The sequence below is a fragment of the Chroicocephalus ridibundus genome, chromosome 3 (assembly GCF_963924245.1).
Source record: "Chroicocephalus ridibundus chromosome 3, bChrRid1.1, whole genome shotgun sequence".
NCBI classification, from domain to species: Eukaryota; Metazoa; Chordata; class Aves; order Charadriiformes; family Laridae; genus Chroicocephalus; species Chroicocephalus ridibundus.
In genome coordinates this window covers 37,646,442-37,670,813 of record NC_086286.1, presented here as the reverse complement: position 1 = coordinate 37,670,813, position 24,372 = coordinate 37,646,442, and the positions used below count along the sequence as shown (strand labels likewise).

The 24,372-nt window shown below is 35.9% G+C and overlaps 1 protein-coding gene across 1 annotated transcript in view; it reads left to right on the top strand.

The window, feature by feature from the left end:
- TTC27 (tetratricopeptide repeat domain 27) overlaps positions 1 to 24,372 on the top strand; it is a 132,017-nt gene that overhangs the window by 4,017 nt on the left and 103,628 nt on the right. Inside the window, exons 3-7 of the mRNA XM_063328806.1 lie at positions 4,089 to 4,218; positions 11,275 to 11,415; positions 14,175 to 14,277; positions 17,602 to 17,766; positions 22,482 to 22,618. Of these exons, the coding sequence (XP_063184876.1) occupies positions 4,089 to 4,218; positions 11,275 to 11,415; positions 14,175 to 14,277; positions 17,602 to 17,766; positions 22,482 to 22,618 (676 nt within the window). The remainder of the gene's footprint in view (positions 1 to 4,088; positions 4,219 to 11,274; positions 11,416 to 14,174; positions 14,278 to 17,601; positions 17,767 to 22,481; positions 22,619 to 24,372) is intronic.

Sequence of the window (24,372 nt, the reverse complement as noted above, 5' to 3'; positions counted from 1 at the left end):
ATGTGTGTGTATGTGTATATATATTTGTTTATTTTAAAAGGTGAGGGTGGGAAAAAGTTTTGCTGAAAGAAGAGCAAAAGATAAGAGAAGGTAACAGTAAAAAGAAAGTAAGAGGAAGGTAATATAGTGCCAATAGGTGTGGCTGAGTACAAATGCCTGTGTTTTGGTATGACAGATTTAAAAACAAGAGTTTTTGCTAAAATACTGGAGAGAAACAAATAGTTGGCACCTCTAAAATATCGATCTGAGATTTGTTAGTGATCATAGTGCGTCTAAAGCTTATCTTCTAGTGTGATACCTAATATGATGCGCTTCTGTTGCTGGCGTTGGAATGTTCAGGATGTTCAGGGGTTGTTCCTGTGCATTTTGTCTCTGCATGTTTTTTCTTTTTTTTTCTTTTTCTTTTTTTTTTTTTTTTTTACTTTCTGCTGTTGCAGTTAAATATTAGCTGGAGTCTAGATGGTAACATAGTCCAGAGAAATTTTTCAATATTGCTATATTCTGTCATTGTGCAACAGTTTATTCTGAATAATGCAGCAAGGAAAGAAAGATTGGTCAGGGCTTGAAACAGACCCAGTCGTGATCTTAATCGTTGCTTGAAATGTGTGCTTCTGCCTTTATGAACCATTCAGCTTTTTTAAAAAATAATCATAATCTATATCATGCACTCAGTAATAGTTTATACATATCCTGTCATGGTGATGTGTCATCTTTGCCTGCCCCCCCTGTGGGATTTTATTCGTCTATATGCCATTTACAGGACTCTACTGCAGCCAGCAAAGCAATTTGTTTGTCAGGTGCTCATTCTCCAGCTCTTTGGTTGTTGAGGTGGTTTTTGTTGTTTTTTTTTTTTTTTGTTCCCTCTGCAACTCTAGGCAGCATTAGAAGCCCCCTTGCCAGAAGATGCGGAGGCAGATCTGCGGTATTTAGCCTTTCAGAAGCAGACAGAGGGTTTTCTGCCCAAAACTACAGCCGGGAGTTTTATTAAAAATGACAGTGGGTAGTCTTCAAAACATATCAGTGTCCTCCAGAAACATTTTTTGTTTGTAGCAGTCAAACGAATTTTTCAAGCTCCATTAGTAGTAATATAAAAAGCTTTGAATTATATTAGTGCTGAAGGAAGTAAGTCGTGATTTTCTCTTGATAGAAAAACTTCTACGGAAAGACAGATCATTTCCTATTTTAGGTAGGCACTGCTTATAGTACTTAAGTCTGTACCATGTTGGTTTGCCTCCAGTGACTTTCTGGGTTAAAAAGTGTTACGTAGTTATTTTTCCTACCTGAACGCCCTATGCCCTGTGACTGCCTTATGAGAGGAATATTAATACAACTTTTGTACACTGACCATCCGTAGCTTGTGGTGAAAATGTTTTTCTCTAATTTTTTTATGGGTAAAGTGTCATTTTCTTTTTCTGCTGAGTGATTCAAAGGAAGTGCAGCAAACCTCTAAGTTGTAGCTCAGAAAATTCAGTAAGACACTGGTTTTCTTGTGACTTTTAGTAGATGAGTTCAAATTTTATTATTTAAAATTAAAGTTCAAATACACGTGCTTTTTTTCCTTAACTGAAAGTTGTAGTTCTGGAGATTAAAAAAAACTCAATGGGAGTCGAATTCAATCGGAAACAGAAAGTTGGATAATATTAATCTTATTCTTTTAGCACAATATAAACACAGCACATAGTACAGTTTTATAATAGTGTTAAAAGAACTCGTAAGAAGTTCTTTTTCTGAAGCTCAAGTTGAGTAGCTTGAGGGCAAAACAGCTCAAAATTTGCATCTAGATTGTAATTTCTTCGGACATAGCCTGTAACTTTTTCCACTTTCAAATCTATAGTTCTGTAAGGAAAATATTTAACAGTATTTTAAAATTTGCTGCAACTTTTTCTATCATTTTAACTGCCTTCCTCTGCCCCATATATTTTTTCACTCTGGCACCTTTAACCTTTATGGCTTAAAAATGAAGCTTCAAAGCATTCCTTACAATAAATATTGAATAAGAGATTTTTTTTTTATATATTGTTTTTCCTGCTGTTGTTACTCACTTCAATGGTTAACAGTTATCTTGTACAGAAAACATAGCCAGGTGAATAGATGTCAGTAATGTTAAAATAAATGAATAAAAATTATTTGTAGAAATAACAGGGTAAATGATAGAGTAATGAAAACAAGTCTTCGAAAGACTGAAGTGCATCTGTCAAATCACAGGGCAGAGATGGCTGGTTGTTCTGTATGTATGATATCTTTGCTTTCAGAAGCTTTGAAGCATAATTTATCATGGGAGAATAATTAGAACATGTATGTCGATGTGTTTGTTTTGTGTGTAATGGTAATAATTTAGTGTACAGTAATTGTTAGTGCATTATGTTCTTGAGTTACTTGGAAGTTTAATGGTAATCTCAGATATGTATTCAAATAATATTTGCTGATGAATAGTTACTGTCTGAATAATGACAGCTAGTAAATGTTATCTTGTCTTGTTTGACAAGAACTTTGTATACCAGTGCTTGTTCCATAGCTCTGCTGAAGGCTCTGTTCAGTTGTTTGGGGATTTTGTTTTTGGTTTGGGGTTTTTTGGTGTTTGTTTTTGGGTTTTTTTGTTGTTTTTTTTTTTTTTTTTTAAATCAAACATTCCTCACCCCTGTTTTCTCATTCTGCATCTTTTCTCACATTCTTGCCCACCAGCCGCTTGTTTGTGTGTGGCTTTTCTATTTGACTTTGGTTTTTTTAGGGGTTGTATAACACTTTATCCTTTTGTTTCCATTTGGAGGACTCTTGCATCTTTAAGTCCCGGTTTCATGGGGGGAAAAAAAAAAGGGAAAAAAAAAAAAAAAAGACTAGATTTTTCCAGTTCAGTTGTGCTCCTTAGCATACCAATTTTTATACCAAACCAGCACGATTAAAATGTTAAGTCTTTCTATGAAGAAAGCATGTTATATATGTGACAGGGCCCTTGTTGGAACATGACTAATTATACAGTAAGGTTCTAAGTCATTAAGGAATCATAAAACAAACCAGAAGTTTGTGTAAATCTCCTAAAAGTCTATATTTGTTAAATTGACCATTAAATTTTGAGGGATTGTGCCCTGCCTTCTGCAGACGACATAGATTATTTGTTACTGTAGGTGTAAAAGAAATAATATCATAATAATGTTAGATGAGCTTAGTCTTGTAAATAAGGAAAATTTTACCATTTCAGGAATGAAATAAAATCTCATAATTCCATCTTTAAATAAATTATTACGATTCAAATTAAAAGCGTGATTGAAGGAGATAACATTTGCTGCCAAAGTATCTGAACCAACTCAGAGATGATAGGTTTGAACTTTTTTGATGGTCATGTAATTATTATCAGAGGGAGTGAAAATAAATAGCTATGTCAAAACAAAAATAAACATGCTGTTTAGGAACATATGCAATATGTTCCAAAACACGCAATATATTTTCTCTGAAAATGCTGAGGACCAGAGGAAATGGTCTGAAGTTGCGGCAGGGGAGGTTTAGATTAGATATTAGGAAGAATTACTTTACTGAAAGAGTGGTCAGGCACTGGACCAGCCTGCCCAGGGAGGTGGTTGAGTCACCATCCCTAGAGGTGTTTAAGAAACGTCTAGATGTGGCACTTCAGGGCATGCTCTAGTGGCAGAGATTGTAGGTTGTTTGGTTGGACTCGATGATCTCAAAGGTCCTTTCCAACCATGAAGATTCTATGATTCTATGTATCATAAGAAAATACAACAACTGTGCAATAGGCAAATATGGGATAATCTGCATCCTATGCTAGTCTCCTTCTGATCTCTGATAGTTAGATAAAGCTTTAAATTTTGAAACATATGAACTAACTCTGCTTCCAAAATGTTTGTCATTAAGTGCAACCAACAAACATATTTCCAAGCCTTTTGGTTCTCCATGTATATTCTTGAATACTACATTCATTGTATTTTCCTAACAAATGAGTGGGCTTTTTTCTTTTTTCTTTTTTTTTTTTTTTTAAGGCTGAGGGTTTGAATTAGTACAAGAATTAATCAGATTTTGTAGCCTTAATCGAAAATGTGATATGTTGCTAATTGCTTTTCTTATCTATATTGTAGGCAGAGGCTGATGTTTCTACTTGGCGTGGGCAGTTTGCAGCTCTTCGTTCAAAGCAATTGGACTGGGCCTCCTGTTCACTTAAAGCTTCAGGAGTTTTTGCCACCTGCATTGTTACAGAAATTCTATGAGGTATACTTGGATTTTAATAAGCTGCCCTTTTATTGTCACTTTTTTTCACAAATAGCCATAACACATAGATGTGTCAGAGAAGGCATATCTGTGAGGCACAGTGCTAGAATGAATTGCCTTGATTGTCAATCTTGCTGGCTGCTATTGCAAGCATCTTCAGCTATATCAGTTTTATACGCAGTGTCCTAAAAGTATTTAGTCTGTTTCTCTACTTAAGAGATTTCCTGCTGGAGAAGTTGGTTTTGGGAGAAAATACGTTTATTATATGGGAGCGTTTACTCGAAGGGCACTTGCAGTCAATAAACTTTTTGTTTATTTATTTCGGGGTGTGTTCTTAGCTGGATCAAAGAAATATATTTATAAGTGGCTTAGAAATTTTCCCTCCTTAGGATAAGGTGGAAGCTGCATATTTTGCAAATAGCTGAATATCTGGCAGATACTAAGAGAACAGAAGATTTGGATGTTCAGTATCCTGTTAGGCTCATGGATGATGCCAAGTGAATTGTAGTAGCATTAGTACAAAAATGCTAACTCAGAGCTTTTGGAAGCGGAGGGAAATGTGGGAGATGAAACTGAGGAGTGTCAATTTTAAAAGATAACAGTAAATAGACAAAGTAAATAATGTAAATAACCAATCAACACCATAACTTCCTTTTAGTGACCTGCATATATTGTTTCTCATGGTAGTACCATGTTCCATCTCGTGACTCTCCTGCACCTGAGGTTCAGCACAGCTTCTTCAGCATTAATTTTTCCCTTGGAATTAAAGCTATGGTAACATACCGATTACTGCGGCGTGTCAGGGAAGAAGGTATCACTAGACTCTGCTAATGCTGAGTTTGCAGAAATGTTAAAGTATGCTACTTCTGAGGGGAAAATGAGTTCAAGTTGCCTTTATATATATATCAAAAAAAAAAAAGAAATACAAACTAATTTCTTCCATTCTCCTTATTTGTTTATAATCTTTAAGATTATAGTACTAAAATAGTCTTATAATCTGTGGGTTCTGTTTACTGAAGAACTCCAGTATTCGATGGTAGTATATATGCACAGGCTGCAGTCTAACACAGAGGCTGCAGCCCAAGATGATAGTCACAGAACTGCTGTCATTGACAGAGTTCACAAACCTGTAAAACACAGTGTTCATAATTTCTGTTAACCATGTCCCATTTATTGTCTGTCTTAATGGAAGAATGAGATACTAATTGCCTGTTGAATAAGGGAATACATGTCTCCTGTTTAGTTTCTGTTACATTTCTGCTGTGGCTGTGAATGTAACGCATTGAAAGATATTTGCTTACACAGAGGTGGTATTCCAGAAACTAAACTGGCAAGAGATTATAAAGGAAAACAGACTTGAGCCTACTTGATTTCTAGTAAGTACTGCATCAGACTTCAATATTGCTGTAAGGTTTAGCTATTTATGCATTCAGGCAGAAGTTTACCTTTATTTATGTTACTGCTGTCTATATTATCTTCTTCTGAAACGTTAGTGGGCTTCTTTCCAAGAGCACTAAACATTTATGTGCTAAAATGTAATATCCAGTTCTCTTCTGTAATAAACATCTTAATTCAAAAGCTTTTGCATGTTTTGAATTATCTTTTTGTACTTTTCTTTCCAAGGATTCTTGGTATATAAACACTCTGTAAAAATGAACATCTCGATAAACTGACGTTTTTGTGCTTCCATTAATCCAGCTTTCCTCTCTTGCATACATAGATATTCAGGAAAAGTGGGTTAAAAATATACCTCTAACTGTCTCCATAGTTGTAATCTTCCATATTCTGTCATCAAGACTGATACAATCCCTTTTTAAATAGACCTTATATTTTTCAGTTTTTCAGACTAAAATGATCTTTTCCCATGTCAAGGTTAAAAAATTGTCTTCATGTTTCTTTTAGTCTGTTCTAAGTAATATCACTAACTTTCAGACTTGCAATGTGTCATTTATTTCAGAAATATTTTCAAAACTGTTATTCTTATTTTCAGAACGCTTTATTGGATTAGTTTTAACTTTATGTTTTCAGGCTATATAACTGCTGCCATTTCTATCCTTTGAAATTTTCACCTCTGGGTCAGTGGCATAGTTTCATTTCTACTCCCAGATAACTTCTGAATGCATCGTTAATTTCTTACGAGTGCATTAAGACTGCATGAGACTATAATTAATTTCAGTGAAGAACAAATAAAATAGCCTCTTTTAGATGAGTTGCTGGTAGGGGCCTCTTGGATGTTTTCCATGAACAATATTCATGAGTATGTGTACGCTATTTCCCATCCCCTAAATTGATTCCAGCCTTCTCTGTAAATTACAGTTACATTCATGTACTCTATTAGGATTTCTTTTTATGTCCTGCAGAACTGGCTTGTGCTTTTCTCTTTTTGAGTCCACACATAAAAGTAGTTCAGTAATTTCTAAACAGAAAACCAGCCTGTGTTTTAGTTATTGTGTGTCTTTCAGTTTTCTAAAATAACTTTGAGACTTTACCACACCAGTTAATAGTTTGGCTGATAGTACCTTGAGTTTTTTAATTAGTGTATTGTGCTAAAGGAAGATTTAAAGAGTACTGGATTTCAGTTAAAATGGATTAGCAGTTCTGGCTTTGAATTTACTGGGATTAAACTAAAACATTTTTAATGATCTAAGTACTTATAAGAAGTGGGATATAGTAATGGGCTCCTTGTGTCTTAAAGAGCTGTCTCTGTCCCTTTGGATGTAAGGGAACAAAAGGTATGGAACTGTTGAAGCTGGAGAAATATTTGTTCTGCCTTGAGTTTCAGAGTTTCTGCATATTAGATCATACAATTGAGTTTAGTATTTTCAGTAGATGGTCTGGACAAAACTGTAGTAGGACTACTTAAGACCACCAATGACTGTAAGAATGTTGCGAGAACAAGCCGCTTTAATTGTTTGTTTTCTGATTTCATATTCATAAGTAGGATATGTTTGGTAACAGTGAGAAGCTCCATCTGGGAGAAGATCCCAATGTGTTAATTGATAATGCATGTAAATAACTGGTAGGAATCCTCCAAATACATATACCAAGAGCTCCTGCTGGCCTTTTTGTAACTTCCAGGTTGATATCAAATAATGAGTTTTGGAATGCATTTGAATAGTTCTTTTTCCTTACACTTGTCTTACTGCTTATTTTATGCATTATTTGATCCTTTTGCTGAAAGAGACTGAAATATTACCACGCTTCTGTTCATATCAATAGTCATGTTTGTAATTCATATGAAAAGCACCAATGTACTATGTAGTACTACTATCTCAAATCCAATATGATTCCTTAGCCTTGTTAATTCAATTTGTTGGGAAATCCCAGACCCAGATGCTTGGCTTCCACTAGCATGAATTAGCCAGAAAGAAGAGAGAGTTTTGGGCTGACTGGTGTGGTGTTTGAATACCAGTGACCAGCAAGATATAGGCTTTGAAGATTTTGCAAATTTCTCCCTGTTGTGGGGAATATAAGGATGGATGATAAACGCTAAATGTGGAGGCAGAGTCTTGTAGGCAGGGATAATCTGCTAAAGTAGCCTACAGTTTTACCATGAATATAGAAAAGAAGGGAGGTTCTTAATGCAGCTACTTGGAAAATAATCCCTTAAAACTGGAATATAGTCACCCTCATAGGGAATATGAACAAGAGCATTCACAACTAAGTACTTCTACATGTAGCGCACTCAGGGAAGACTTGCTTACGCTAGCTCACCTTTTTTATCTTCAGTCTGCAACTCGGCTCTGTATGGGTTACCTGCTGCTGGTTTGGATTGGGAAACTGGAGAGAGCCTCTACTGTAGTCTTAACTCCTTTGCAGAAAGTTGAAGAGAGAAGCAGTTACAAACAAAACCAATATTTCTGTACCCTAAAGCCTAGAGTAAAGAATAAATTCTGTTCCGAAGGACCAAATCATTGGCTGGTAGCCTCAGTACATCCTCTGTTATTCTGGAAGATATATCGCCTTAGCTTTGCCAAATGACATATTGTTGTTCAGTAACCTTTGTATCGTTTAAAATCTGAGAAGCCCCAGTATATAAGGCTTAGTAGCCACATACAGACAGACTCCTTGTTTGATAGTTTGTTTGTTCCACTCCCTCCCATTTTTTTAATCAAGTCTTGCCAAGCCTTTAGTCTGGCTCTCTCTATCTCTCTGTATGTCTGCACTTACCTTTTTAAGATTTAGGGGAAGGATCCCAAAGACTGAGAAAGAGCTGAGGAAATGTTAGGAAGGCCAGTTCAGAGCAGTTCCTGATACAAAAGTAAAAGCATGCCAAATGCTCGCTTTGCCTCTAGTCACTATCATTAGTAAGAAAAGAACGTGAAGCTCCTAAACTAAAATTCTCATACTCTTTATTCTCAGAGCTATTGAACGTGAATGGCAGAAGCTTTTTTCTGGTTAATATCATCATTACCCAGGCGGTAACAGTTGTACTGGGAAATAATTTTGAAATGCTGTCAAAACTGAAATAGTCAAGAATACTGCCCAGCTTGCAGTTGATTTAGGGCTTTAGTAGCAGTTACTTAACAGTAGCCATTAAGTTACTGTTTGGAAGTTGAATACATAACCAGCTGTGTTTCAAAGATTAAAAATTATGTATTTAGTGTGAATTGAGCTTCATTTGTCTGTATTTAGTCCAGAGGTGGTCGAACAGAACCACCTGCATGTCCAACAGAAACCGGATGATTACCTCAGGGATTTCTCAGCATATATTTATAAAGTAATTATCTAGTATATGTTTTTGTGCTTTAGGAAGATTTTTTCGTGAATAAAATAGTTACATGTTTTGATGGTGAAGAATAGAAAGACTCAACAATCTAACCCAGGTTTACTTGGTCAAGTATGTTGTGTTAGCAAGTCTTGGGTTGTGGCCATTTTGAGATGTGAAATTCTTGAGCTATATGAGAGAGGTTCGACACTTTAAATATTTCAGTGTTTAAACACAAGATCAAAATTTCTTTTTTCTCTTAGCCAATGCTTTAGGGATTTTTGTGGACTTGGTTCCTAACTTTTCAGCCCTTGAAGCTGTGAAAGCTTAAATGTCTTCCTCTTACGTGTAGCTGTTCTCTGTTCTTAAAGACTATCTTAGGGCAGTAAATTCTGTTGTTAGAATCTGCATTGATAATGTGGTCTTAAAGCAGAAGCTAGAAGAATGAATGTTGGTTTAGGCTTTCTCAGCTAAAAGAAAAGGATGTCTGCTTTCCTGTATGGGATTTGCTTCATGGAAAAGAACATGGATTTATTAAACCAGAAGATAGCCATTCTTTGGCTCTGAGACTTGTTGGCTTATTGTCAAGTCTGTGACATACCATCTCTCCCTTTTCCCTCCCTCATCACATTCCTTATAATGTTACATTAGCTGGACTGAGCTCTCCAGTGAAAGGACTTGAAATGTGAATTTGAGATTAATTGTCTGCTACAGTGCTTGAACAAGTGTAGATTACTGTAGCATAGCAAGGCTGTTTTTGAAAATGGTTCTATAACAAAGCTTATAGGTCTTTGCTTTCCCACTGAGTATTTTAAGTGCGATCTACTTTGATTATGGAAAGAATCAAAAAGGTGCAGATGGGGGGGAAAAGTTTGCATTAAACTGATAATTATATTGTGTCCTATCATATGTGTTTGTGGATTTTAAAAAAGAATCTTTAGAAGTACTGAATGATGACTTTCCCTCTCCAAATAGAGATGTCGGTAAGGCTGTTCCTTTCTGAATCACTAGAGGCAGGAGGGATCGGGTTTACTTCCACTTGGCAGTTTCTTTCCTTTATTCTCAAGTGGTTTGCCACACTATTGTAGACTTTGTTTTCCACAGTGAGATTGAAATGACTGCAGTGATGTCATGCAAGAATTCCACTTTGAGTAAATAAAGTCCCAAGTCATTGTCTACAAAGTAAAAGTATTTTCAATGTTAATGCAAGATAAATAACGTAACAAACCTAAGCAAATAAAAAAAACCCCTGAAGTTTCCTCCTTTATTCAAAAGTGAACTAGGGGAATAATGTGGCTTAACAGCTTTTGTCTTCAATGTAACCTGTTGGTAAAGGTATGGAAAAGAGTTTCAAATAACTTAGGAATTAAATTACTCGTTTAGTTTGAAAAGCTGAAAAGTGATTCAAATAACTTCTATCCTGGTTGTGTAAACTGAATAAGAATCTTTCTCAGGCAAGTGACTTCAATGCAAGCTGTCATTTAGCCTTCTCCTCTTTCACTTCCATTCCCTTTTCTCACCCCTTTCATACCAACTGAAAACAAAAGCCCTACTTTTTTTAGTTTGCAAAGGAAACCTGCCATATGAGAACCAGGAATAAACTGATGATCTGGCACCTCCCTGAGCCTAAAGATAAACTGCTTGAATGCTTTCATTGCATTAAAAGGGAGAGAAGAATAGGTGACTGTCAGATGACAGTCACCACTGAGAGCTAGATTCCGTGGATAGCTACCTCAAGCCCGTTAAGGAAAAGAATTACGGTAGGGAACATCATACAGGACAGCATCTAAAGCAGGGAGAGGTTTTTATTTATTGGACAAAGGGAAGAATGGCTCTAATATTGCTGGCCTGATGCCACTCCGACAGGAAGCTCCCTCTGGGGAAAGAAGAAAACACGTATTGACATTACCGGAGGAATATCTAGTGTATTTGAGTGCTCTAGGATTAACTTAATTAACAAATTATTTTATTTCTGTGATTACAAATTGAAAGCCATGGATTTACCAGAAACTTTTCCCTTTAGATCATGGGAAGGATTCTATTACTGGAACGTATTTGGGGATAGTGTTGATAGGACACATGCATTTCAGGTGGGAGGAAATCAGTCTTTCAGATTACGTTGATATGGTGTATCAGGACAGCAAGAAAAAAGGCAGAATTCACCATGACTTGGTAAAATGTTGGGACTCCAGGAGACGTTGATTTTATTTTTTTTTTAATGTTTTGTGCAGATTTTTTTCTGTAAATACATGAATAGTAATTTTTCCTAATTCTGTATTACATGATTTGTTTATAAACTTACTTAAGTTTCCTGAAAGTTGTCTTTTTTTTTTTTTTTGTTCTTTCAGCCAAAAATGCTGCATGCAGCTATACTGAAGGTGCTGGTTCTAGATGGTGAATCAGTTTATACCTTGACTTCTCATCCTATTTTGCTGCTTATAGCCAGGATAATCCTTGTGAATTCAAGACACAAACTTGCATCTCTTCAGGTAAGAAACATGTGACTAATGATTATGACTGCCAGCTACTCATTAGTTGGTGCTCTTATTCTTTTCTTCGTATCTCATTGAACCAGTGTAGCTTCCATTTCTTTTTCCGTAGGTCTAAGGTTTTCCCTCTTAAGAAGCACTTCAGACAAAGTGATCACAATTAAACACAAGTATCTTTTTCTGAAAGATAAGCTATTTTCTCACTGTCTTCCCCAAAAGAGAAGATGTCTTCGTTACATGTAAAAATTAGAAAATTTAATAGGAAGCAAGTTTTTTAAAAGACATATACTTCATGACATTATTTGACATATAGGGGCAAGGGAGAATGCCCTCTAATGCAGCATACATATACTGTGTCCTTTTTAAGAAGCTTTGGGATACTGCTAACCATTACTGTATGAATCCTAAGCCATGCGTTCTAGATGCCAAAGAAGTCCTCTCTTTTGTTTGTCATTGTCCTCTACCTCTTCTGCAAGCATCCATGTGGAGGCTACCTTAATACTCTGTTGTGCTTGTACATTAAAAACAAGAATATATGAGGAACCTCTTCTTGAGTGGGTTTTTGTCTCTACCTGCTTTGCAGTTTAGCAGCAGTCTGGTTGGTAGCAGGACTCTCTAGAGCTGAGGGACTTCTAACAGCAGCAACTTCTCTTTATTGCATTCCAGTTGAACAGAATTTGGCTGGAGATCAAAATGCCACATGGTCCCTCTTTATGCTTGGCTGACAACATCTATTCCCAGCTGGGTCTTTGTATGAGTGATGAATTAAACTTTGTGGGAGATGTTGGCTGTACTGCATTTCTGGAAGCCAAGCTCTTCCATCGTTTTCCCTGTTATTCACAGATGAGTGCTGTTGAATTTCAGCAGTTGGGTCAGTTGGGGAGGCAGAAAATGTATATGCCTGGTATAGAGAATTCCCTTGCTGCCTCCCCTCAGACTGACATAATGGGGTGCTGCCTTCTACACGGTGGAGGTTCAGTTACTTGTGGCTACATCAAGTTTGGATAGCAGTTCAAAAAAAACCTACTTTCATCAACAGGTCAATGTAGCAATTATAGCTTGCCATTCTTTCTTGTTTCAGTTTGATTCAAAAGAAGTCTCTTAGTACTTTTGCTCCTTAGCAAATTATTAGTGCAAATAAATTTAAAACAGGGTAAAATACTCCAAAATATAATACCTAAAGTATTAATAAAGCCCTGTTTTATTTAAAAATGCTATTGTCCATGGAAGATTAAATGCTTAAAAATAATGCAAAAAGTCCTAACTTGGCTCCCAAAACACTAACATTGCGGACAGAACATTGTACAGAGCTCAGCTGGCATACCTAAAACTTTATGTTCTCTCTGATTCTAACATTTCTGAATGGCAAGCATCAGGCCTCAGGAAATTGTATGATTAAGCTGGGAAAATTAAGACTTCACTATATAAAGCTAAACTGAAGTAATTTGAAACTTCTTATTTAAATTGCCTTTAAGTTTCTAAATAAATGACAAAATGTTGGGATTTGACCTTTTTCACAAAGTCTGTTGTTTCTGTGCTTTTACTCTGTTCAGCTTGATATCAAAAGTCGTCTTCCTTTGCTTTCTGAAACAGATGCTGTTATTCTTTTTGATGGTTCCTTTCTAGGGACATTACAGTCAACTACATGTGATTGGTTTAAATGTTTGTGCTTGAATACTGTTCAGCCCTTAGGTCGATCTGATGTAAGCATACCTGTATAAAAAGTTCAGAAGATGGGTGCCTCTCAAAAGCAATCAAACATCTGTTTCATAGAAAATGATTGGCATGCTAACAGTAGCAGAATAACTAGTAATCATCAGAGCCTGTTAGAGGTATGCCCTATGTTCACAGATGATAATCTTAAGTATAATTTTGAGAATAGAATATTATCAGTTAGCTTTTCCATGCATTTCCATGCATTCCTCAGATATGCTGGGGAACTTGGGGTTTGTGTACACAGCTTCCTAAAATCAGGTATTTCCTGAGCTGTGATTCAGCTCTACTATAGAACAATTACTTAGATATTTGCCCTTCTGAAATTCCACATACAAACATTAATACTTGAATTGTGATTGTAACGTGTTCTCATGAGCAGTTCTGGTCCTCTTCCACCTCTCTCAATCTCCTTTCTACCCACACCTGAAGAAATAAAAAAAGGTTAAACAGAACAGAAAAAACGCATAGAGGGGCAACACTGGATGACCAGAAATAGTGAATGGCTTCCATACAAAAAGTAACTAAAAAGTCTAGGACTCCTGAGGCTGAAAAGATTACTGAAGGGCAAGATCATGGCTGTCTATTAAAATCATAAATATGACACAAAGAAAGATAAGTAGGAAACAGCACTTTGTTTTGGTCTTTTTCTGTTACAAGAATTAAGAGGTATGAAATCAAAGGAGCAAGTGGCTGTTCCAGAATAAGCACACACAAGTATTTCTTCTATCTTCTCTTCACAGAGTTTCTTAGAGAGACTGTGGTCCTAAAGATTTGCAGGGTTCAAGGAGCAGCTAGATAAATTCACAAAGGAAAATCCCATCAAACTCTTAGAACACTGTAGAGCTGCTTGAATATGTTCATCTTTATGCTAGGTTAGTGCTCACTTTTTATACAAAACGGCTGTTTTGAATGGGTTTATATCTTTTAGAATTTAGAAACAAATAGGTTGCAAAACCTGTATTTTAAAGCCATTTTTCTTTTTTCTTTTTTAAAAAAATGATCTATGCTTGTTATTAATTTGAAGTATCCGTATTTTCTTTCAGACATTATCCTGGTGGACTCTGAGATGCGTGAATATTCATCAGCAGTTGTTAGAGGAGAGATCACCTGAGCTATTTACTCTTGCCCAGACCTGTATAAAACAAGGTATGTTTCTAATTACTTGGTTTATTGGCCTACAACATCAGTTGTAAGATACCATGGGGGGTGGGAATTTGTAGGCGCAACTCTCACAACACAATGCTTAGCAGATGCTTGTGTAACTACAAAGAGTAGAGAGGGAATGGAATTCACTGAAATTGACATAGACTTGTATGGCACATGCTGTTTTCTGACATCTGAGATGAAAATGAGAATATGTGATCGTAGACAAGGTTTTTCTTCCCCCGTGCTTAGAACTGTTAACTTATCTGTTAACTTTGACTGAATCGTTTTTTCATGTTAACTTTGGAGAACGCACAGCACGTGAAAGCACTTTTGGGTTCTGTTAAGTAGATAAAATCTCTAGCACATCTATGTGGCTGTTACATTTTCTCCTTGGAAATACCTAAGAACTTGGAACAAAACTGAAAGAGAAGTAATCATAAAATTAATTAGATGATACTGGGTGGAGATACGGTAGTTTCTGCAGCCTTGATCTATGTAGAGGATGGTGCTGCATATGCATGGATACTAAGTACTAAGATGTCTGTTTTCAGTGACCTGTTTTGGTCCTGGATATGGTTTTCAGAGAAGATGATGTAAAGTGCGCTTGAATCTTTAGTGAGTTTTTCCAGGCAGTTTTTGCTGCGTGCTGCCTCTAACAGTTTATTTGCTTTCTAATTAAAGCCATCTGGTATTTCAAACAAGTACCTTCGTATTCCATAAAATAAATACTTAATAAACCTTTTAAATAGCCTTTGATTAAAGCTTGACAAACATGCTTGCTTGTTCTGTATCGACTTGACCAGAAACTTTGTCTTAATTGCTAGAGAAAAACACCTTCAAATTCAGGAGAATTTATCTTTTCTATTTAAAATACATGATTTTCAAGTATAAGGTCAACACCGTTACCTGAATAGAAGACAGCTGCAGTGATTCCGTGCTGTTCTGAAGCAGCTGTTGTGCAAAACCAACAGGGCTGGGCGCAGTTTCCCATCCATTTGGCCCTGTGACAACCATGGTATGGGATGCTGGAAGGATGTCTTAAGTTTGGGACATCAGTGCTTCTGTGCAGCTTCATCAGTACTTGTAATGATGTGAAGCTTTGCACAGAGGTCCTTGAACTCTCAAATGTTTAAATTTATCAAGTTTGGGGATTAGCACTGTAAGTAAATGATATTTAGGTAGAGAGTGGTAAGGCCAATTCTCAGTGTGTCACTTCAGTTTGTTACAGCAGTATAGCACAAGTAATTTTACATTCAGATCATTGAAATTTGTCTGCTATGGAAAATCAAGAAGTGATGTATGATTATAGACTAAAACCCGATTGTTTTTTTTATTTGAAATTGAATCAAAATCATTCAATTGGAAACGTGCATTTTTGTGCAGTTCCCACACATGTACATGCACATTCAGTATCTTGTGGGCTTTGTTGCACTGACAACAGCCCTTCAGGATTTAGTGGCTCCAACTATGCTGAAGAGTCAATGCAAATCTTTGTTTTCATTTGTCTAAAACCCTCTGTGCATTTTTGAGTGCTTTTAATAATAACTTACAGAAAACCCCATTTTATTTTTTCCTCATGTCCTTTGGGAAACCATCAGAGTGGCATTGTATATTTAGAGTGTGAAAAGCAGGTAAAGATGGCAGATGCCCAAAATAATTTACTGAATTTTTTTTGCACTCTTTTTGTGAAAAACAGTGCTTTCATTAGAAAGGCTGATGTTTTATGGTACTGTGAGCATTATTCTCTTTTTTTAAGACAAGAACGTGTTTAATGATAAATATGGAGAAAAGGATTTAAACCTCAGATCGTCTCTTAATGAAGGGTATACGTTACTTAAACGTGAGGTTAACATTCAGCTTATTTTCTCAATTTTGACGTAATGTGTTTGAAATAGGCTTTGTGTTAAAAGCAGGGTTTACATCGCACAGACTTTGTTTTTAAATAGTTGTATTCTCTTGAGGGTGGTTTTTTTTTTTTTAAGGATTAAGTTGTAACCTGTTGCATTCTCTATCCATTTTAGTTGAAAAGCATTGGAGTAATATTTTTAAATTACCATTTTCCTTTCATTAAACAAAATATCTAAATTCAGACTTTGAAAAAAGTTAAGTTACTAGGCAGGATTTATCCATGCAAATTCTTATTTGCTGAATTAAAAAAGCTGTGTAAAAATGTGTTCAGACTTAACACCTTTCTATATTAACAGAAAGATTTTGAGGGTTAACAAGTACTCAAAAAAAAAAAAAAGTCTGAGTTTCAAACAATAAAATCTGTTCCAGCTAGAGCTGACTGCCAGTCTCTAAATTCAAAAGTCAGAGAAAAACGTTTAAAAAAATCCTTGATACTATTAGTTTTTCATATAGTAAGACATTTTACTAATCTTAATAAACCATGTTTGAAAAATTATGCATCCATGAAGTAACACAGCATCTATGTTAATCTTGTGTATACCAGTATTTTTAGGTACTGTGACGCTGTGAGCTTTTAAAGAACTCTATGTAAATATTTTCTGGCAAAATAAAGAAATAAAGACCCAAGCAAAAAACTACTTCCATTTAAGACTAATTCACATGAATTGTTTTCAACTTAGTGATCTGTATTTTACTATGCAAGAATATTCTTTTGTCATTTACTGTTTTTTGATAGAATTCAACTATATAAGAAATACAAATGCTTCTGTGCTGGGTGGAAAAATATCGAGTCTTCTTTCTTAAAGATTTCAGATTTATTTGCAAAGGTATTTTCTCCTGTTCAGATAGAGAACGTGATTGTTATCACTCAGCAAATCAGTAATTATTAAAAACAAACAAACCAACAAACAAAAAAACCCCAAAAAAAACCCCAACCCCCCACACAAACAAAACTCAACCAACCAAAAAGCCCCTAAAGAGTCCTAAGTCCCCATTCAATGCTCAATCTGCTGGTGAAACTTTCTCCTTTGAAGCCTGCAACTTAAGGGGGGGAAGCCGTATTACCTCAATATTCAGTGTTCCCAGTTCCTATGTTCTGTAGCAGGTCCAAGACAATTAGAGTTGTTTATTTTCTGGAAAATAATATATCCCAGTTCAGCTTTGCTGTAAAATATAAGTGAAGATTAAACTTTTGTTTGTTCTAATAGTAATCCTTAGATATAAAGCTTGAAAAATGCTTTAGATAGTGCATATCTTTTATAGGCTGACTGTAGATTTTTAAGTGTGTGGAGGTGTAAAGAGCAACAGGTTTGTTCTAAGCATAACAGACTTTCTCTCCGGGTATTTTAAATGTATTTGTAAAATATCATTCTCCTGGACTGCATCCTGATAGCTGTCCTTTTTCTTAATTTGCAGTGACAGAAGCAGAAACATTGTTCACAGGTGGTGAAAGCTGGCACTTAGCAGTTCAGTTCCATCTTGAGTGTGCCTACACATTTTTGTATTACTATGAGTATAAAAAAGCTAAACAATGTTTCAGTACAGCTAAAGACATAACGAAACTGCGGATTAATCTTACAGGTAAGTTTTGCTTGTACAGTTTATGAGGGTGGTTGGTTGGATTAAACTAACCTGTGGCTTGTTGGGGTTTTTTTACATATCCAATTAAGAAAGAACTATATTTTGAAAAATCTTGACTTTTAGCAGGTAGAACTTACTTGTCTTCTAAGAATGAGGATTGCTTGGAAAAGGGAAGAGAAATATGCCATCTAGTTACAATATCATCCCTAATGTGGGGGTCTGAGCAGCTGTGGTATTACGATCCTTCCTTCTCATTTTTCGTATCAAATTCTAGGTCTAGTTGTCTGTTATGGGATTCCTGAAACTAACTGGTGAATAATTTTTTGTTTGTTTGGAGACACTATCCGAGAAGTCTGCATGATGATTTGATGCAGTCTTTCACGTTTTATGCCACTAGCCTAGACCTACTCCATGTAAATAGCATTTAAATTGTTGTAGGACTGTTTTATCACAGGAAATAAGTAGAAAAGTCAAATTTCTCATGAACGGAGATATCAAGGATTCAATCACTATGGAGACTTTATAAATTATGCTTTCAGAACTTATTATTTGGAGTCAGGCAGATTACATTGCTGCACTTGCAACTTCATTTAAAGTTACATGTATAGATATGGGACTGTTTGGTCTATCTCGTCCTGCTAGGTAATCAGAATGCCATAAAATGCACACCTGTTCTGTGTGAGAACTTCGGGTTGTGTCTGAGTAGAATGCAAAAATGTTTACGTTTTTTTTTTCTATAGACTTATTACTGGAAAGCAGTAAGGAACTGAAACTTCCAGACTCCTTGCCTATTACACCACTGTATATCACAAGGCTAGCTGTTTCTTTGTATTTACATTGCAGCTGCTTATATACTGAGTCAGTTTAATAATTGTCCTGGTTTGAGCGACACAGGGTTGTTCTCTTTCAGTAATTTTACTTTGCAGTAAAGTCTCTTCTAATGCTTGGGAAATCTGTTCTTTTAGAAGACTCTAGTGTCTGAATTGTGAAAATATTTACTTTCTAGCTAGCCATGGTATGCAGGTTTCAAGGTCTCAGTGTTTTTGAGCTAACCAGGTGCAGGGATGAGGAGGAATGAGACCCAGGCACTTGACCCAAGCTGGCCAATGGGATTATTTCATACCGTGAAATAATTCATTCAATATAAATTAGAAAGCTTGCTGAGGAGTTCTTATCTTCTATTATGGCTGTGATCCTGAGAACTTCTTGCCCCAGTGCCAGACCCCTGAGCCCTTCCCTTCCTCCTGAAGCCGTAGTGCTGGCAGTGTCCGACACTTGCTGTCCACTGCTGGGAGTGCACAGCTTCCTACTGGTAGAATTGGCTGAGTATAATCCTTATGTATTTTATATTGGTATCGGGATCAATATTGGTTCTTTAGTGTTATTAATGTTAATTATTTAGTCTTATTCTATTAAATCTGTTTATATTTCAACCCTCGGCTTTCCTTGTTTTTCCGATTCCCCTTTCTGGGTGGGGAGGGGTCTTTGGGTGAGAGAATGATTCTCTAAATGACAATAAATTGTTGTGGGTTTGTCAAACCATAACAATATTTTAATTTAAAAAAAAATACCAAAACCCAAAAAACAAACAAACAAAAAACCCCAAAAAACCACACACCAAAAAAACCCCAAACCACAAAAGCAAATAACTTTTGTGGAAGTCCATGCTCATTCCTTCAAAGGCTTTAAAGATTTACTTTGAAAAATCTGTAGTGAAAATCTTGTGGCATAATGTTTTTGCATAACTATGAATTGATTATGTTCAGTGGTATCTGCTTAAAACATGGGAGTAATTTCTATGTATTTATTTGAAGGCATTACATCCACTTCAGTTGATCCTAGCCTCTTTTCCTATACGAAACATATACTGTATGTGTGCTGTGTTCCATGTGTGGCATGTACTGCAAACTTGATATTACAAGGTAGTTTTGTTTAAAATCAACTTCATTTTTTTTTCTTGTATTTTACTAAAAACATCAGTGCCTGTGGTGATACTCAAGCTATAAAAATTTAATTAACTAAGAACAAGTAAAATCAAAGTGGCAAGTGGCTATTCACTGATATTCCTCAAGTTGCAGCTACATGTTGGATTTTTTTCCCTTTAAAGGACTTCTTCATATTTTGGATGAATGATTTGCTTAAATCTAACATAGGAAAAACCCCTGTTTGTAGGGGGGGGGGGGAAAAGTTTGGATGCAGTGGAATTATTTGTATTTTTGATTACTTTACCAAGAGGTTATGCTAGTTCCAGAGAGAGACTGTGGTGATACAGTCTCTTGGAAAAATGTTGTGAAACTCCTAAAAGTTCTGTGGCTTATTTCCATAAATCTATTAGAAATATTATGAAGGATGTCTAACCTGGAGGCAAATGAACTGAACTGATCATGTGGGAGTTGTTGGCATTCTAGATAAATTCATTTGACATGCATGTTTGGGTTAAATGAAAGGAATGTTACATCATCAAAAAAGACTTTGCTTTAATGTAAAAATTCAACCTCTAGCAAAGACGTTTTTAAGGCTTTTGGAAGGAATTTCCTTTTTAGGAAAGGATTTTGAGAGGCTTTTACTCTTTAATGTTTGTAATCCTTACTAGTTGAACATTCTATTATGTCATGGAAATGTATGCTGTTCTTAAAGAGAGAATTTAGAACCAATACTTTCCAAAGTTATTTTAGAAATGTGTGAATAAATCATATTTGTTTTGGCTTGTGTACTTTTTTTAAGTCCCATTAATCCAGGTCTGTGCTATATTCCTCATTTATTAAAAAGCATCCTTATGTCCCTCACAATGAGTCACAACCATCAATAACTCTACAAAACAATTTCCAGTAAAGGAGAAGACTGTGGTTCTTTGTGCATATAAATATACTAAAATGAAGGGTGGTAATCCAAAATAAATCTAACATCAGCGGATCTGGAGGATTAATAATGCTGAACTCTGAGATCTGCATATTGTCTGCTTATTCTTTTCATGCCCAGTAATCCATCCCTGGGAACTTTTAATATGGCACAGAAAGTAACCTGTCTGTGTGGACTCCCTCTCTTTTGTGAGGATATATGGTGGTATAAAGCAAGTGAATTTTTCCCCCAGCTTAAACACATGTGAAATATATTTTCCAAATAAAAATGATAAAGTTTTGTCCCTGTAATAGCAAGGAATTCTTTGTTTAAAAAAAGTGGGGTGGGGGGGTGGGTGTGCATCTCAGAGCCTAAACAAATCACAGTTTCTGGGTGGTAGCAAGTAAATTTATTGGTAACCAGCATAACTTTGCAAGCGTTTTACTCAGCTGTTTAAGCAGTAAGACATAATAGGAAGTGAATTGCAGCACAATGATTTTCAAGCATTAATAAATTTGAAAATTGAGTGCTACCACATAAAATTAGTATGAATCATTACCCAGTATTTCTCTCTGTGTGTCTCTCTTCTCTGCAGTGGGCCTTGTGATTTTAAGGTGATGTTTTTAAACGTTTTTCATTTCTTCATAAACTCTTAACACAGGGCTTTCCCATTAAAAGGGGAAAGTGGCAGAAAAGGAGAAATCAGTTTAATTTCTGGCTTCCCTACTGCTCTCTTTGCACTTCCAGGAATAAAAGGGGGTGACTGCTATTTCAGTGCCTGTGCCAGGTGATTCTTAGTGACAGTGGCTTCATCCTCAGGCCTTTGTCACATGAGCAGCCAGTCATCTTTACCTCAAAGATTTTATGTCCTGCAAAATTTTCAAAATGATAATGTAATTGAGAACTTCATTTGATCTTATTTGGTACTGCAAAAGCAACAGTGGATCAACATTCAGTCCTCCGTTTCTGTTATTTGACTTTCACAGTTCATGTTATCTGAGCATTGTATCACAGTAACAATAAGCAAGCAAACCTACAGATTTTATGGAGTAATTTTTAGCTCCATTTTGGTCCTGGTTAGGATTCTGTTATTTTAAGTTACTGTCCTGAAGTTGTTCTGTGATTTCTCTGATTGCAGCTCGCAAACAGATTGCTAACAGAGGAAGAACAGACATGGTTTTCTTGTTAATTGCCACCCTAAATTGTAGGAAGAGTTGTCTGAGGGTCCAGTAAAGAACTGAAGAAACAACACCGAGAGGAATTTCACATTGTGCATTCTGAATATTGATTAATGAAGTAGAGAGCCTTCATTGGTTTGCTGTTTCACTCTCTCTCCCATGCTACTTTTACAGTATCTTATATGCTGTATTATGGTAACATCATGTCTGTGATCCTTCTTCATAGGCCTAAGTCTTCAAATGAGTATTTGAAATATTTACAGTGATGGCCTTCTGAGATATTACAGGATTTGCCTAAATGTCTTCATGTTGTCATTAACTTTTAGCAGGCAAATCGAACAATTGTTTGTGGTTTATTGCTAGGGAATAAGTAGTAGGGAGTTGATGAAACTTGATGCCTGTGATTTTTCAAGAAACATTATGGTGGGTTATGGGGAATTTATCTAAAAGTGGCTTTGCAAGACCTATCATCTAGCTGTGTTTGTATATTTGTAATATGTTTTTCTTTGCACGTCATAGCTAGCAGCGAGAGCGCATGTAGTTCACTGCAAAGTGATCAGAGTTAATCCACTGCTAAATTTCATAGGTTAATTCTTGATGTATTTCTCTCTTGCCTTTTTTGTGATCAACTTTCTAGTATATGATGGGATTACTGGTTTTTAGTGTTCATTAATATAAACTTATATTAATTTTCTGTAGGTGCTTTGGGGAAGAGAACACGATTTCAGGAAAAATATGTTGCACAGCTTATTTTGGATGTCCAAAGAACAGATGAATTCCTCCTTCCTCACAGTGAACTAAGTCCGGCTCCAACACCTCTAGAAAACTTAACCATGGTATGTATTTGAGAAGAATTGCTTTAAATTCTTAAAATGAAAATCTTCTGGAGCTGTTTTGAGTGTCTGCAAGGGAAAAGTGTATAGTGCCAAGGAGAAACTTACTTATGATTTCTGAAAGCTTTTGGAAAAGAGGTAGGCAGTCCTTTGCCTAATATTAAAGGACATGGGGTAAAACAAAATATGACTGTCTACGAGACAGATGTGGCTACTCAACTAAAAGCATGTTTGCAAATATGATCTTCTACACTTTATGTATTAATTTCTAGTGACTAAGAACGATAAGAGTTAGGAAAACAGGTGAGAGACAGATTTTCAAAGTAGCCTGCAAGGCATCGCAGAAATGTGCAGATTTCCACGACCTGTTTAGTAACAGTGTGAAGACAAGAAATTAGTCTAGGTAGTCCTACTTGCATGAATTATGTGACTTGGCCCTACTGATCTTAAGGGTGTGCGTGATGACTTCAATAATAAATTGCTTAACAACCACTGAATTGGTTTGGGATGGCATTTTTCCTTCGTGAGGAGAAGTTCTGGTCAGGTTTTAAAGTTATTTGAACTTCCTAAGATACCAGAGATAAATTGAGGCTTTATGGTCCAAGATTTATTCTTCAGGTTGGAAAGCCTTTATAACAAAAGGTTATGCCTTGATAGACTTTCTGGTCAAGTGGGGATCTAAAGCAAAAAAATTGACAATACTTCTCTATTTCTAAATTGAATGCACGAATATCTTAGGAAACTATCCTAGCTTTTTTTTTTTTGTCCATTAGTATGTCTTTAGTGTTGTATGTGATTTGATGAAAAGAGATTGACTGTACATATGTCACAACTTGTGCTTATGATAGAACTGTGTATAGCAACCCATTTAAGGATGGTGAGAGCTTGGGGGAGGCCACCTGGTGAGCATCAGACTTAGTTATAGACTTCAAGTGCAGCTTGCTTAGAACTAAATGATAGGATGCATCGTTCTCAGAGAGTCCCTAACTGGGATATTGTATGACTGTTTTTTCCAGTTATTCACAGCTTTCTGAAGAATTTGCCTTTGTAGTCTATATCTGATAAGGACTTTAGTTTGGAATAAAACAATGACATCTTTTCAATAAAAATGGCAACACTGTTTTAGGTTGTAGGTATAACGTGGAATAAAATATATTATCGTTGCTAATAAAATACTATATTCATATGTCCTTTTAGTGAACAGACCCAAAGCTGCTGAAGTAAGTTTAGCGGAGAGTTTGAGAAAGAAAATTGGGATATTGGAAACCTTTAAAAATTAGTCATGCTTATGTTATCTACACTTCCCTATTAAATTTTCACTGACTATATTTTGAAAATAATGCTAGACAAAGTGAGCATATGTGCTCTTTCTGAAAAGTAAAAATGTGACGCTAGAAAGGACTTGAGAGGTTTTGGCTGCAGGGAGAGAGTTGAATTTTGTGCAAGTCTGAGCGACTGTATCATGTAATTCTGTCCTAAGTTACTCGGTCTGCCTATTAAGGAAAGTTAGGCTCTCTGTTCCCACAGTTTACTTCTGGGAAAACAAATAAAAATTAAGAACCTTTTATTTCTGCATTTTGTGTGTGTCAGAAATTCTAGAAAATAATATTAGTAGAACCATGTGCTCCTTTGAAGAAAAGCTGAGGTATTTCAAGTTTAGACATTTTATTAACATCGTGTGTGAGTGTCCTGTCACAGGTATTAGACCAGGCTTGAGTAAGTAGACTTTGCATTTCATGTGTGTGTTGAATTACCAA